We start from the raw sequence: 12,157 nt of genomic DNA on the forward strand, positions 1-12,157 counted from the left end.
AATGGCAAAGAGGATATAGGGACCTAAAATCATCATCTTTTGTTTAAGTCGTGAATAATAGATTGATACGGTTTTAAGTTGATAAACTAAGAAATAAAATACAACTGTGTTGTTTTAACTATGAAGATAATTACCAGAGAAACTAAAAAATAAAAAAAAAAAAACGATTAAAAGAAATGTCTCTGGGGATGAGGAAATCAAGTCAGAAGGTTGTTTATTTCTGTTATAAGCTCATCTGGCAACTTGACTCATTGCCATGGGCACTGAGGGCTTCAATCTAAAAATTATAAAATTCAATAAAGGTAAACAGGCTCTCTACAACGTATGTGTTTAACAAAGGCTCGTGTAGGTCAGGAAGGAAATGATGGAGAGGTCAAGACGTGAGGGATGAACACAGAATACATCCAGTGGCTGATAAATGAAATTATGTTCAACCTAACTAGTCACCATGCCTTCAAATTAAAGAGTTATCGCTTTCCCTTATCAGATTCACAAAAATCTCGAAGACTGATTATACCCTGTCAAGGGAAATGAGCACTCAAGTCATCACTGGGAGTGTACGTTCCTACATTTCCAGAAGGCAATTAGGCAGAGATGAAAGAATATTGACTTAGCAATTTCACTCCCAGGATTCATCCTAATGGGGTACTCTAAAGGCAGACAAAGATACATACAAGGAAGGGCGCCACTCAGTTGTTTCAACAACAAAAGAACTGGATACAACCAATGCCCACCAGCAGAGAAATGGCTAATCAGAATACCACTTAAAACCACTCAGGGAGGGGCACCTGCATGGCTCAGTGGGTTAAAGCCTCTGCTCTCAGAGTCCTGGGATCGAGCCCTGCATTGGGCTCTCTGCTCAGCAGGGAGTCTGCTTCTCCTTCTCTCTCTCTCTCTACCTGCCTCTCTGCCAACTTGTGATCTCTGTCTGTCAAATAAATAAATAAAATCTTTAAAAAAAAAAACACTCAGGGAAAGCCTATTTAGTGTTGAGAAGCACGGTCCAAGAGGTGTTATACATAATGCATGCATATCCACAACGTATAGGTATGTATATACTGACCCCAATTTATAAAAATTTCCTTTAAATATGTATCTATGTGGAGACTTCAGAAACCGTGTTTTGTCTTTCAGCACATATTTGTGGAGCACTTCTATGTATCAGGCAATAGAATATAATGAAAGTGTCCCTGGCCCTGAAGGACCTCTAGTCTAATGGGGAGCAAAGGTAAGGGGTCGGTGGGGAGCAGCGTGGTCCCAGGGTAAGTGGCGGTCGCTCTGGTGCACGAGGTAGGGCCTCTGCTCTATTGAGTGCTGAGACCGGGGGAGACTTCTGTAGGCAATTCTGAGTGCAGCCCCGAAGAATGAGCAGGAGCTGGCCGGGTTGGAGGGTGGGGTGTGAACAAGGGAGAAGACAGTGAGGAGAATGTAGGGTTCTTTCCATTCTTTCTTCTTGAAGCTTATCTCATTGTTTGGCTGTTTAGAAAGGCGAGTTCTCTTACCATAAAAATTCTTTTTGGAAAAGCAAACCAATGGAGAGTTGACATGTTGCTCACGGTGCTGACCAGGCCACTGTCCTAAGCAGGTCTGAGCCACAGGCCCCCACTGTCCTCCATCACCACCCATGACCTGTTGGGTCAGAGGTAGGTGCTTCACCCAGACACAGTCAAATCACTGGCTGACTGGGAGTCCACAAGCTGGCTGGCACAGGAGGCCCTGTTCGATCACAGCAGTCGTTGCACAACATTGTAAATTACACAACTAAATGCCACAAGGAGCACCGACGTGGCTCAGTGGGTTGAGCGTCTGACTCTTGATTTCGGCTCAGGTCATGATTTTAGGGTCATGGGATTCAGCCCCGTGTGGGGATCCGCAGTCAGCAGGGAGTCGTCTGAAAATTCTCCCTCTCCCTCTGCCCCTCCCGGTGCTGGCACACACTCACTCTCTTTCTCTCTCTAAAATAATAAATGAATCTTTAAAAACTGCCACTGAATTTTTCACTTTAAAATTGGTATAATGATAAGTTTTAGGTTATTGGTATTTTACCTCAAATAAATGTTGCTGGTACATATTAACCAGAAATTACAAGAAAAATATTAGTTTCCAATAGATGGAGGGGCAGATTATATGAACAAGCAGTTCACAAGAGACTATATAAATTGTAAGCAAAACTGGAAAATTGTTCATCTACTGTAATAACTAACAAAATTAGAGTCACAAAAAAATCCTTGGGTATCATTTTATACCTACTAAATTAACAAGCATAACAAAGAGGAAAGGACAGAGGGAGGAAGAAGGGAAGAGGGACTAGAGGTGGCAAGGGGGAAAAGGAGGGAGGCAGGGAGGGAGAAAAAAGAGGAAAGTCAGCAGACATGAAACTGAGATTGAATGGATTCTATGTCTTCTATCTCAGTTCTTTCTTTGAAAGTAGAAATAATACCTCGCTAGCTGTGGCTGAAGAAGCTTGCTGCCTTCCCAGGCAAGTCCTCCTTTGTACTTTGCTGAAGAGCCTGGTCACCCAGAGGCAGGTAGAGGCTGGGGGTGGGGGAGGGGCAGTGCATCTGAGAAAGCCCTTTTGCTCCTCCCCCTTTCCTCCTGCACCATGGCAGGCATCTCAGGTCATGATGCAAATAGGGACACTTTGGGCCAAGTCTGGCAGGGTGGAAGCTAGGAAGACCCTGGAACTTCTCCTACAGCTGTAGACTACTTACCTCCAGACATCTATGTGGAAAACGATTAAGCTCTCTGTTTAAGATGCTGTTATTTCTGGTTTCTGTTCCTTGAAATTGTGTGCAATTTTTTATTTTAGGCTAGTCAAGTGTAGCAGTGTGAGAGAAGGAACAAAGAACCCCGTAATTGGCTGTGATCAATGAATTGTAAACACCAGTGCACTCATACCAGCCAACTGTGTATAATTCTTAACTGATAAGCTTCCTTCCTCAGTATGTTATGAGAATTAAATGGGACAATGTTTGCATGAGGGCACAGTGCCCCTTGCAACATAAACACCCGTGGGAGTACTGTTCCTCATCTCTGAATAAAAGTATCAACTAAATGTCTAATATTTCACCATAATCACAAATCAAATACACACAGGGGAAGTTTGTAAGTATTTTCAGTTATCAAACATTTATTGCTGATATTCTGCTAACATTAGAACACACTGGGCTCAAATAAAAATTACCTAAATGAAAAAAAAAAAGTTACTTGTTTTCTGAAATAGATTGACCTTATTTCAAGGGTAAACCTAAGTGGTATTAGGAAGCCATCAGATGTGCTGCATGCCTACTGGAAAATAAGATCTCAAAACTTCTCCAGCCAGTTGTATGACACTGATACCATCCAAATGAGTCATCTCATCTTACTTACGAAAGGCACAACAAAATGGATGACTTTTACCAAAAATGATGTTGTTCTACATTACTTTTTTTTTTTAAAGATTTTATTCATTCATTTGACAGACAGAAATCACAAGTAGGCAGAGAGGCAGGCAGAGAGAGAGGAAGGGAAGCATGCTCCCCGGTGAACAGAGAGCCAGATGTGGGGCTCGATCCAGGACCCCGGGATCATGACCTGGGCCAAAGGCAGAGACTTAACCCACCAAGCCACCCAGGCGCCCCTACATTACTTTTTTTTAAAGTAGACTCCACACCCAGAATAGAGCTCAACATGGGGTTTAAACGCACGACCCTGAGATCAAGACCCGAGCTGAGATCAAGAGTTGGGTGCTTAATGGGCGGAGCCACCAGGAGCCCTGTTCTACATTGCTTTAAATGGTAAACTCAGTATATTTTACAGGGGGAAAAAAACCCTTCCGAATTCCAGTTCGGAACAGTCTCGTGGGCGTAGGGCTGAAGGAACTATGGAAGAAAGGGGCATCAGTGATGTGTGCCGCACTCAAACTCCACTCAGAGAAGCAAGCCTAGCCCTCACCCAGACACTGAAAAGTATTGATGCTCTCCACTGGTAACACTGATCTTTCTAACGTCCCGCCCCTGAAGATGGTCAAGGCCCGGGTGGGTTCGCAGTGTCAGGGCTTGTTGCCAAGGGATGGAAGAAACGCATGTACAAATTACCTGCAGCAGAGAAAGTTCCCATTCCTGCCTTGTTCGGTTATTATAGGGTCTTCAAATAATAGGATGTCTTTGGTGGGGTGTGTAGGGTACGGGGCTGTAGAGCTGTTGATAGGAGATTATCAGGATTTGGGCATTCACAGCTGTGCATTACAAATGAGCCTACATCCAAGTCATTAGGGAGACTCTCAAATATTAACGCCAAGTTAACACACAAGGGAGTATTCTCTTAGTATTTTCTAGAATTTCAGCCAAACGTTTCATAAAGAAAAAGTTTTCATAAAAAAGAAGATGGGGGTACCTGTGTGGCTCAATCAGTTAAATGTCCAATTCTTGGTTTCAGCTCAGCAGGTGATCTCGAAGTCATGGGATTGAGCCCCACATGAAGCTCTGTGCTCAGCGTGGAATCTGCTTCAGATTCTCTCTTGCACTCACTGCCCCTCTCTCTCTCTCTCTCTCAAATAAATAAATAAATAAATAAAATCTTTTAAAAAAAAAAAACCAGAAACAAATAAGCAAAAAGGAGGACAAAATGTTCCACAGAAATTGGTATGAGGAACATTGCAGATAGAGCCTGTAACCTTAACTCTATAAGGGAGTGCTGGAGAAGCTGAGATGGCATCTTCTGCCGTCTCTGTAAACCCTTCTAAATCCCATTTAACTCAAGAAGAGGATGGATGGATGGTGGATGGATCATTAGTCAGACCAACTCAAAAAAAAAGAAGGAATAACATGGGGAAGAATGTTGCCCACCCCTCACATTCAGTTCCTCAAAAACTACAATGGGAAAGCAACCCATGACCGAGCTTCAAAGAGTCCGTAAGAACTGACCTACTGCTGGGAGTCTACTCTGAAACTCAAAAGGCTCACCTGGCTTTCAAGCTTCATTAAAACAGATGGTAAAGCACCAATGGGCTTTTCATTCTACTGCATTTTGCTATACTCAATTTTTTAGCTGTAAATAACTGAGCCATGGTAGAGCTTTTTAAAAACCGATCATGCTTGTGTGCATGTATGATGCAATTTGTTTTGCAATATCATCAATAAGAGGAGCGAACTTTTCATAGTCCATGAGCCTTCAGCCAAGTTCGAATGGTCCAAACCCTGTCCCCATCCCCGCCACCTCCACTTGAAAGCAGGAGAAGTAAATCCAGATCCACATTGCCCTTTGGAGTTTCTTACCTCTGTATATCCCTTGGAAAGCTTTCTAGTTTCAGGCTCTTTTGTTCACACAGCAGTTAGACCACTGGCGGCCCCTGGAGGGGCTTCTGGAGTAACCTGCTAAAGAAGCCAGGCCCCCAGGTCTTCTTATCCCTCTTTGGCTCAGTTCTGCCAACTGAATTCCTTAAAGAGCAACCTTGTCTCCAGAGCATGTGAGTGACAACCTGGTCACACCCCCTTTCCTGTAGCCCTTCAGCCCATCCCTTTTTAAAGGGGAAATTACATTTCTCATGAGATGGAAGGAGGCTGTCAAACCTTGGAGAAAACTAACAGTTCTCAGGAAGGCCATGGAGACTTCTGGAAGATCTGGGGTCTAGGCAAGGGGCAGAAGGAAGCTTTGCCCTTTCAAACCTTTTCTTGAAGCCATCATTGCTTAGAATTAAAGGGCAGAAGAAGGCTGGTGATCTAAGCGGAGCATATTTTTAGATAGTTGATGAGAAGTGCACGGTGAGCTGAGAATCTTGAAACTGCCCAGCGACCTTGGCTTCTGCAGACTTACAATTAACATTTTCATGCTGCTTTTGTCTGTTCTACCCTTTAAGTGATGTCATTGGCTGAGTACCTGGTCCAGGCCTGTGCTTGACACCAGCCTTCCACAACCCAGAAAGGTGGAGATCCCCCCACTTCCTGCCCGAGGACACACATGACAACATCAGAGTTGGAACTCAAAGATGTCAGCTTTCATTCTTAGGCTCATCTTGCTTTAATCTCTGAATATTTGTGGAGCAGACTGTTGTGCCTTAAGTTGTACTAGACCAGTCATGATATTAACATAGAAGGGGACATGGATACTTCCTTGGGTATGAACGAGACATTTCCATGAGCACCAGCCAACCCCACTACATAGAGGGACAGGAAAAATAGAGACCAGTCCAAAAGGTAAACTTGGATTTGCTCAGATCTTCTGGAATCTTAAGAACTAGATATTACATAGAAAGTGCCCTGTGGGGTGCCTGGCTGGCTCAGTCATAAGAGTGTGTGACTCTGGATCTCAGGGTTGTGAGTCTGATCCCCACGTTGAGGGCAGAGTTTACTTAAAAAAAAAAAAAATGGATCAATAATTTTTTTGGAAGTGCCTGGTAAACTGTAAAGTGCTATACCAATGTTAACAATACTTAACTCTACTGCTATATTGACTATGAGACTATGAGACTATGATTAACCTGGGTAATGGTCACTCAGGCTGAATAGTTGATAACACACGTTTTACTCTGCCACTGGCTCTCAGGAGTCTGCCAACCCAGGAGCCTTAGAAATGACTTCGGGGCCCACAGACCCAGAGAGTAAGCCTGTCTGGTGGTCTCCTTTCTGGCAAGCTGTTTTCCAGAACTTTCTCAAGCCTTCAGATCTCTTCCTCCAGTTTGTTATGTGGTCACCCTTCATTCCACAGGATGTCACAATGCAGAGAGCCTCATGGCCCACGTCCAGAGAGAGAACATTACCCTTTCTTTCCCACCTGTGGGGAAGATTCATGAGAAAGTTCCTAATCTTATAAAGCTTAGCCCTAGTCAAAAAGAAAAGGTATCTGAGGAACCAGGAAATGAAAGACTAAACTAAACGTAATCCTCTGGAATTAGTTTGTGTACTTCCATTGCTTAGCTGTGGCCTGTAATTATCAGTACTAAATTATGTGGGATACTTTTACACAAAGACACCTTCAAGAACAAGGGAATGGCCCAGCAGTTTATTTTCTTATGAATCATACTTACAAAATTGCAAGAAAACATCAGTGGAGCCCTCCCTGTTTTAGGATTTGACAATTGCCACCCAACATGAGGTCAGCTCCTCCTCTATGACATGGTGAAGTCATATTAGATCCCAAGGCTTGGAAGTAAAATGATCATGGCTTCCCGCATCCAGCGAGCCCAGAACAATCATCCCATTGACCTGCTGGGCCAGGCCAACAGCAAAGACAAGTTGAACTTCTCTCCCAGCAGCAGAGACTGAAGCCAGAGGCCACGGCTGCCCACAGACCTGGAGCTACTCCTCGGCGGGACCATCCAGGATGCATTTAAAGGAGAAAGGAGAAAATTTGTAACCAGCCCCGACGTAGAACTTGTTCTGGAACTCCACCCTGCGTGGGGGGTGGGGTACAAGAAAAAGTGAGATTAAACACATAAGCTAGAGGCCAGCAGCCAAAGGGAAGAACACCCAGAACCTTGACTTTAACGTTCTTATGGCTTCTATCATAGACATCACATGTCATCCTTTATGCTTGATGACATCACAGAGTTCATTTCCTCCGTGACAAGGGGAGAGGTGATGTTATAACCTGTGGGGAAGGCTGTGATTCTGTCCTCTCAGTACATGGAGTGTCAACACCTTTCTTTATCAACAGCGGGCATAGAGGGGGTGAGAAAGCATCCGTGAAAGCTGAAGATGGCCTGTGGGATGGATGGGTGCGCACATGCACTCGAGATTCTTGGCAAAGATTTCACTTGAAAGAAAAATGGAAACTTCAACAAATGTTTTCATGTTTGTAAACCTAGTGATGCCTGAGAGTCTGCAGACACATCTGTGAATGTCAAGGGCGTCCCGTGAGCGCCTTCCTTCTTCCAGGTACCCTCCGTCTGTCTGCACTTTGTAGAGGTCAAGAGCCTATGCATTGGTGTGATTCCTGCCCTCAGCACCATGGGCCAAATGTCCCAGGTGAGCTCAGCGTGCCTCTAAGAGCCTCTCTCAGATCTGTCATCTTACCAGCAGCTGGAGGGGTTCCTTACCTTGAAGCCAGTTGTAATACAACAAACGAACATTTAAGAGAGAATGAGTAAATGGGAACTAACATTTATTATAGGGCAGCCATTATATACATATACACACACACACATATGCGCACTCACACGTACACACATATATACACATGTGCACACACCTATGTGCACACACATACACACGTGCACACATAAACACGCATACCTGTGTGCACACCTGTGCACACATATACACATGTGCGACGCACACTCGCATGGGTACACACATGTACATACTTACACACGTGTGCATTGCACGGGGACACACACAAATACACACACATCGTCATGTAATATTACACCAGCAGGTGACTGAACGAGGTCAGGATCTGAGGCCAGCTGGCAGGTCCCGGGCCCCAACCTCTCTAGTGCATGTGGAGTCCCTATGGGGCAGCCGTGCTCACCAGTGCAGTCGCAGGGCATGCAAAAATGCAGAGAGGCCCTCCATGATCAGAAGGATGGCGACCGTCAGCACGGCAAATATGGCGAAAATGATGAAGACCCCAATGAGTCCTCCCCAGCCTCGCAGGCGAAGGCCGATGTTCATCACCATGGTCCAGAGCACCTCAGACAGTTCTAGAAGAGCAAGAGAAAGAGTCTCAGCCACAGGGTTATCTTTCCATACTCTTTTCCTGGGTCTGCACACCCTAGAATCCCGAATCTCTGGTCTTGGTGAAAAACAGGCACATGTGCCCTAGGGCACCAGGATGAGATGGTCTGTGGCAGCTTTGCTCACAATGGAGCAAACTATAGCTCCCAGCAGCAACATGAATAAATGCCAGTAACATCACATTATGCCACAGAAGCGAAACATAAAAGAATTCATACAATATGATTTGATATGGACTGAATGTGCCTTCCCCCCAACAAATTCATATGTTGAAGCCCTACCTACCTAAGTGATGGTACTTGGAGAAGGGATCTTTGGGAGGTCATTAGGGTTTGATGAGGTCATAAGGGTGGGGTCCTCAGGATGGGATTAGTGCTCTTATAAGAAGAGATAGCAGAGAGCTATCATTACATTATTGGGTTGAGACTTGAGGGTACCCAGCAGAAAGGTCACAGGGGCCTGGCCCAGAGAAATCAAGGCCTATCACTTGCACCTGGCCACCGGGACATGAAGAGAAGAAAGACATGTGGGAGCACAAGGAGGAGTACCTGTGTCTGTACTGTGTCCCCCCTCCTGCCCCCAAGCTCTGGCTTTCAGCTGGAGTAACACCTGACTTTTCCTGACTTTTGAAGCATGTGTCCAAATACAGCCTCTTTCAATGTAGGTCTCAACCTGGCATCAATGGACACAGATGTGCTCGAGTAGATCGCCACTGTTTCAAGGTGCTGAGATCTGGAGATTGTTCTTACTGCAGCACATTCTAGCCTAGACTGACTAACAGAGCAGGCAAACTACCAGAACCACACAGAAAAGCCAAGGCACGCACAGGTTAAGCTGCAGCCTGAGTTACTGAGCTAAAAGTAGTATTAGAGAAACTAGAACAGAATCAGTATTTGTTGTCACTCTACTGAACTACCTCTTCAAGCAAGTTCGTTAGCATGAAGCAGAAGGCACCCATGGGAACTAGACATCTCAGGAAGTTTCAGAAAGACCCAATGGGTGGACCATGCCAGGCAGCTGTGAACCATATGGTTTTTGGGGAGTCAAAGTGGGCATGGGCTGGCCAGAGGAGACCCTCCTGTCCTATCTAGTTGTGACCTGAGCCCTCCAAACCACATCTGAGATGGGACCTAAAGACTGACATTAATGCTGCTGATCACACAAGCTCAGATCCACTTTGGGTCCCTGGACAACCTCTTCGCATGGGTGCATGTCAGTGCACAAGTACACACATGTGGGGACTCGGGGTGTCTGTGTGTAGATGCTTACAGGCTGCGTGTATGCATCCAACTCCCTGTGTGCCTACAGAAGTGTGTACGTGTGTATGTGTGGGAGATGATGCAAAATGAACATGGCCAGAGCAGTGAAGACTAATGATAAGCACTTGCATTTCTGCTATAAATTAACAAACAGGCTCACTTTCATTGCTTTGGTTTCTATCCTGCAAGGACACACTTTGGCCTCATTTCTTGGTTCCACACATTGTGCTCAGTGCTGGAAACACAGTGATAGAAGATGGGGACGTTGCTTTCCAAGAGCTCACAGTCTAGTAGGGAGACAGGCTGATTACAACAGAATTGTAATCACTGCTAGGACGGCGCATTCCCAGAACTCAGGGAAAGTGCACCTTCCAGACTGGGGACCAGGGAGGAAGATTTCCAAGGGTGGTGATGCCATCTGAGTGAGTTCTGAAGGAAGAATTAGATACTAGGTGAGGAGAAAGTTAAAGAAGAGAGGAATAGGAGTGACTGGGTAGCTCAGTTGGTTAAGCATCTGACACTTGATCTCAACTTAGATCTTGATTTCAGTCAGGGTCATGAATTCAAGCCCCACACTGGGCTCCACGGTAGGCATGCAGCCTACTTAAAAAAGAGAGAGAGAAAGAGGAATATTTCAAGCAAGTGGGCTGCAGGGCAAACACACAGAAAGGTCTAGAGAACATGGTAGCTTCAGGAGCCTCAATGCAGGCCCTTATGGCCCTGTCTCCTTAGAAGAGGAAACTTCTAGAGCTTCTAGAAGGAGCCTAACCCTGCTGATGCCTTGGTTCTAGGATTCCAGAGTTGTAAGATAGCAAATTTGTATTGTTTAAAGCTGCGAAGCTCGTGGTAATTCATGACAGCAGCCACAGAAAACCGATATAGAGGGTAACCACTCTAAAAATATAAAGTGAGGCCTACAGAAGAAGAGTCACATCTTCCTAAGAAAGAAGAACCAGAAATAACCCAGGAAGGCACCTCTGCCAACAAGTACTTTGATTCTGTTTCCCAGGAGTGATCTGACGGTGACCGTGAGGTCCACTCACTCACGTGCATGAGCCAGGCTGAGGGCCCAGAGCCGGAGGTACGAGGCTGTGTTTGAAATGCAGCCCAGGCAATATTCGATCGTGTGGATGGCTTGATGCACAAAGATGTCTCCGAAATTGAACTGAAAGAGAGAGTTCTTTATTCTACTTTCATTAAGAATTCCCTCCATGAAAGGTACACAGTACACAGGTGAGTAACGGTACACAGGTGAGTAAAACATGGGCTCCACCGTAAATCGTGTCCAGCTGAACTAGAGGAAAACAAATATTAATGTATTTGGAGGAAGAGAATTAGCAGCACAAAAGCGGATATATAGTACGTGTGCAGTAACATCTCCCAGAAATAGCTGAAAAAAGTCCAGAGAGGAAGAGAGAACAGTTGGTAGGGCATCACGGGAGGTAGATGGGCGCTGAAGGAGGGGGAGGCATCGGGAAGGAGAGATGAGAAGGACCATTCCTGCTGAGGGAAACGAGTCCTGGTAAGGAAAATGCAGGTGGCTGGGAACACTGGGAAGGCGAGTTCTGGGGGAAAACAATTTGACTGGAAGTGGGAGCTTGTTTGGTGAGGAGTAGAAAGGAGAGGAAAGTTCCAGGAAAGGGCAGAGTTGAGAAAATAACCTGGAGCCCATGAGGAACCATAAAAAATCTATCTGAATAGAAAGTGGCCAGGGGAGAGGGAGGTAATAAAGAAGCACTGAGGGAGAATTAATCTGGTGACAAAATGGACCAGCAAGGGCAAGGCCCATAAGCAAAAGAGCCTCTTTGTTGATTAGCTCCCTAATCCAGGGACGGGGAGGGAGAAACAGCACACAGACAGTGATAATGTGTTGTTGGCTTCACACTCTCTGTCGCTGTGGGGACAACAGTCCGACTGGCACCATCCCAGCCCTCGAGTGGCTCACAGTCCAGTAGGGACAGTGTGTGTGGAAAGTGCAATAGCCAAGAATCAGCAGGACGGTGGGGACACAGAAGGGCCTTTCACCCGGGAGGGGCTGGGATCACCCAGGGTTCCGAGGCTCTTGAGTTTGAGGAGCTGAAAGGATGGCCCTGACAGAAATGGAAAATGGGAGAGGGAGATTAGTTGATATATTCAGACGTGTTGCATTTCAGGCAACAGCTGGCCATACAAGTAGAATCTTCCAGCACACGGTGGTAGAGGCAGGACAACCTGAGAAGAAAAGTCTGGGCTGGAAATGGACAC

The 12,157-nt window shown here is 45.6% G+C and overlaps 2 protein-coding genes across 9 annotated transcripts in view; both read right to left on the reverse strand.

Moving 5' to 3' along the window:
• The window catches only part of SVOPL (SVOP like), a 75,476-nt gene extending 71,071 nt beyond the window's left edge, over window positions 1-4,405 (reverse strand). For 3 of the 4 annotated variants that reach the window (XR_007121489.1, XM_047694921.1, XM_047694925.1), the window contains exons 1-2: window positions 4,375-4,405; window positions 4,077-4,178 (exon numbers count right to left, since the gene is read on the reverse strand). The gene's annotated coding sequence lies outside the window, so the exon portion shown is untranslated. Of the gene's footprint in view, window positions 1-2,440; window positions 2,536-4,076; window positions 4,179-4,374 lie in introns of those variants that run through there. The other variant, XM_047694924.1, reaches the window with a different exon arrangement.
• A 2,563-nt stretch (window positions 4,406-6,968) lies between these two features.
• The window catches only part of ATP6V0A4 (ATPase H+ transporting V0 subunit a4), a 75,528-nt gene continuing 70,339 nt past the window's right edge, over window positions 6,969-12,157 (reverse strand). For all 5 annotated transcript variants that reach the window (XM_047695580.1, XM_047695582.1, XM_047695584.1 and 2 more), the window contains 3 exons: window positions 10,961-11,078; window positions 8,449-8,620; window positions 6,969-7,368 (listed from right to left, as the gene is read on the reverse strand). In XM_047695580.1, the coding sequence (XP_047551536.1) occupies window positions 7,275-7,368; window positions 8,449-8,620; window positions 10,961-11,078 (384 nt within the window). In that variant the 3' untranslated portion in view covers window positions 6,969-7,274. The remainder of the gene's footprint in view (window positions 7,369-8,448; window positions 8,621-10,960; window positions 11,079-12,157) is intronic.

This window comes from Lutra lutra, chromosome 11, assembly GCF_902655055.1.
Source record: "Lutra lutra chromosome 11, mLutLut1.2, whole genome shotgun sequence".
Classification (NCBI taxonomy): Eukaryota; Metazoa; Chordata; class Mammalia; order Carnivora; family Mustelidae; genus Lutra; species Lutra lutra.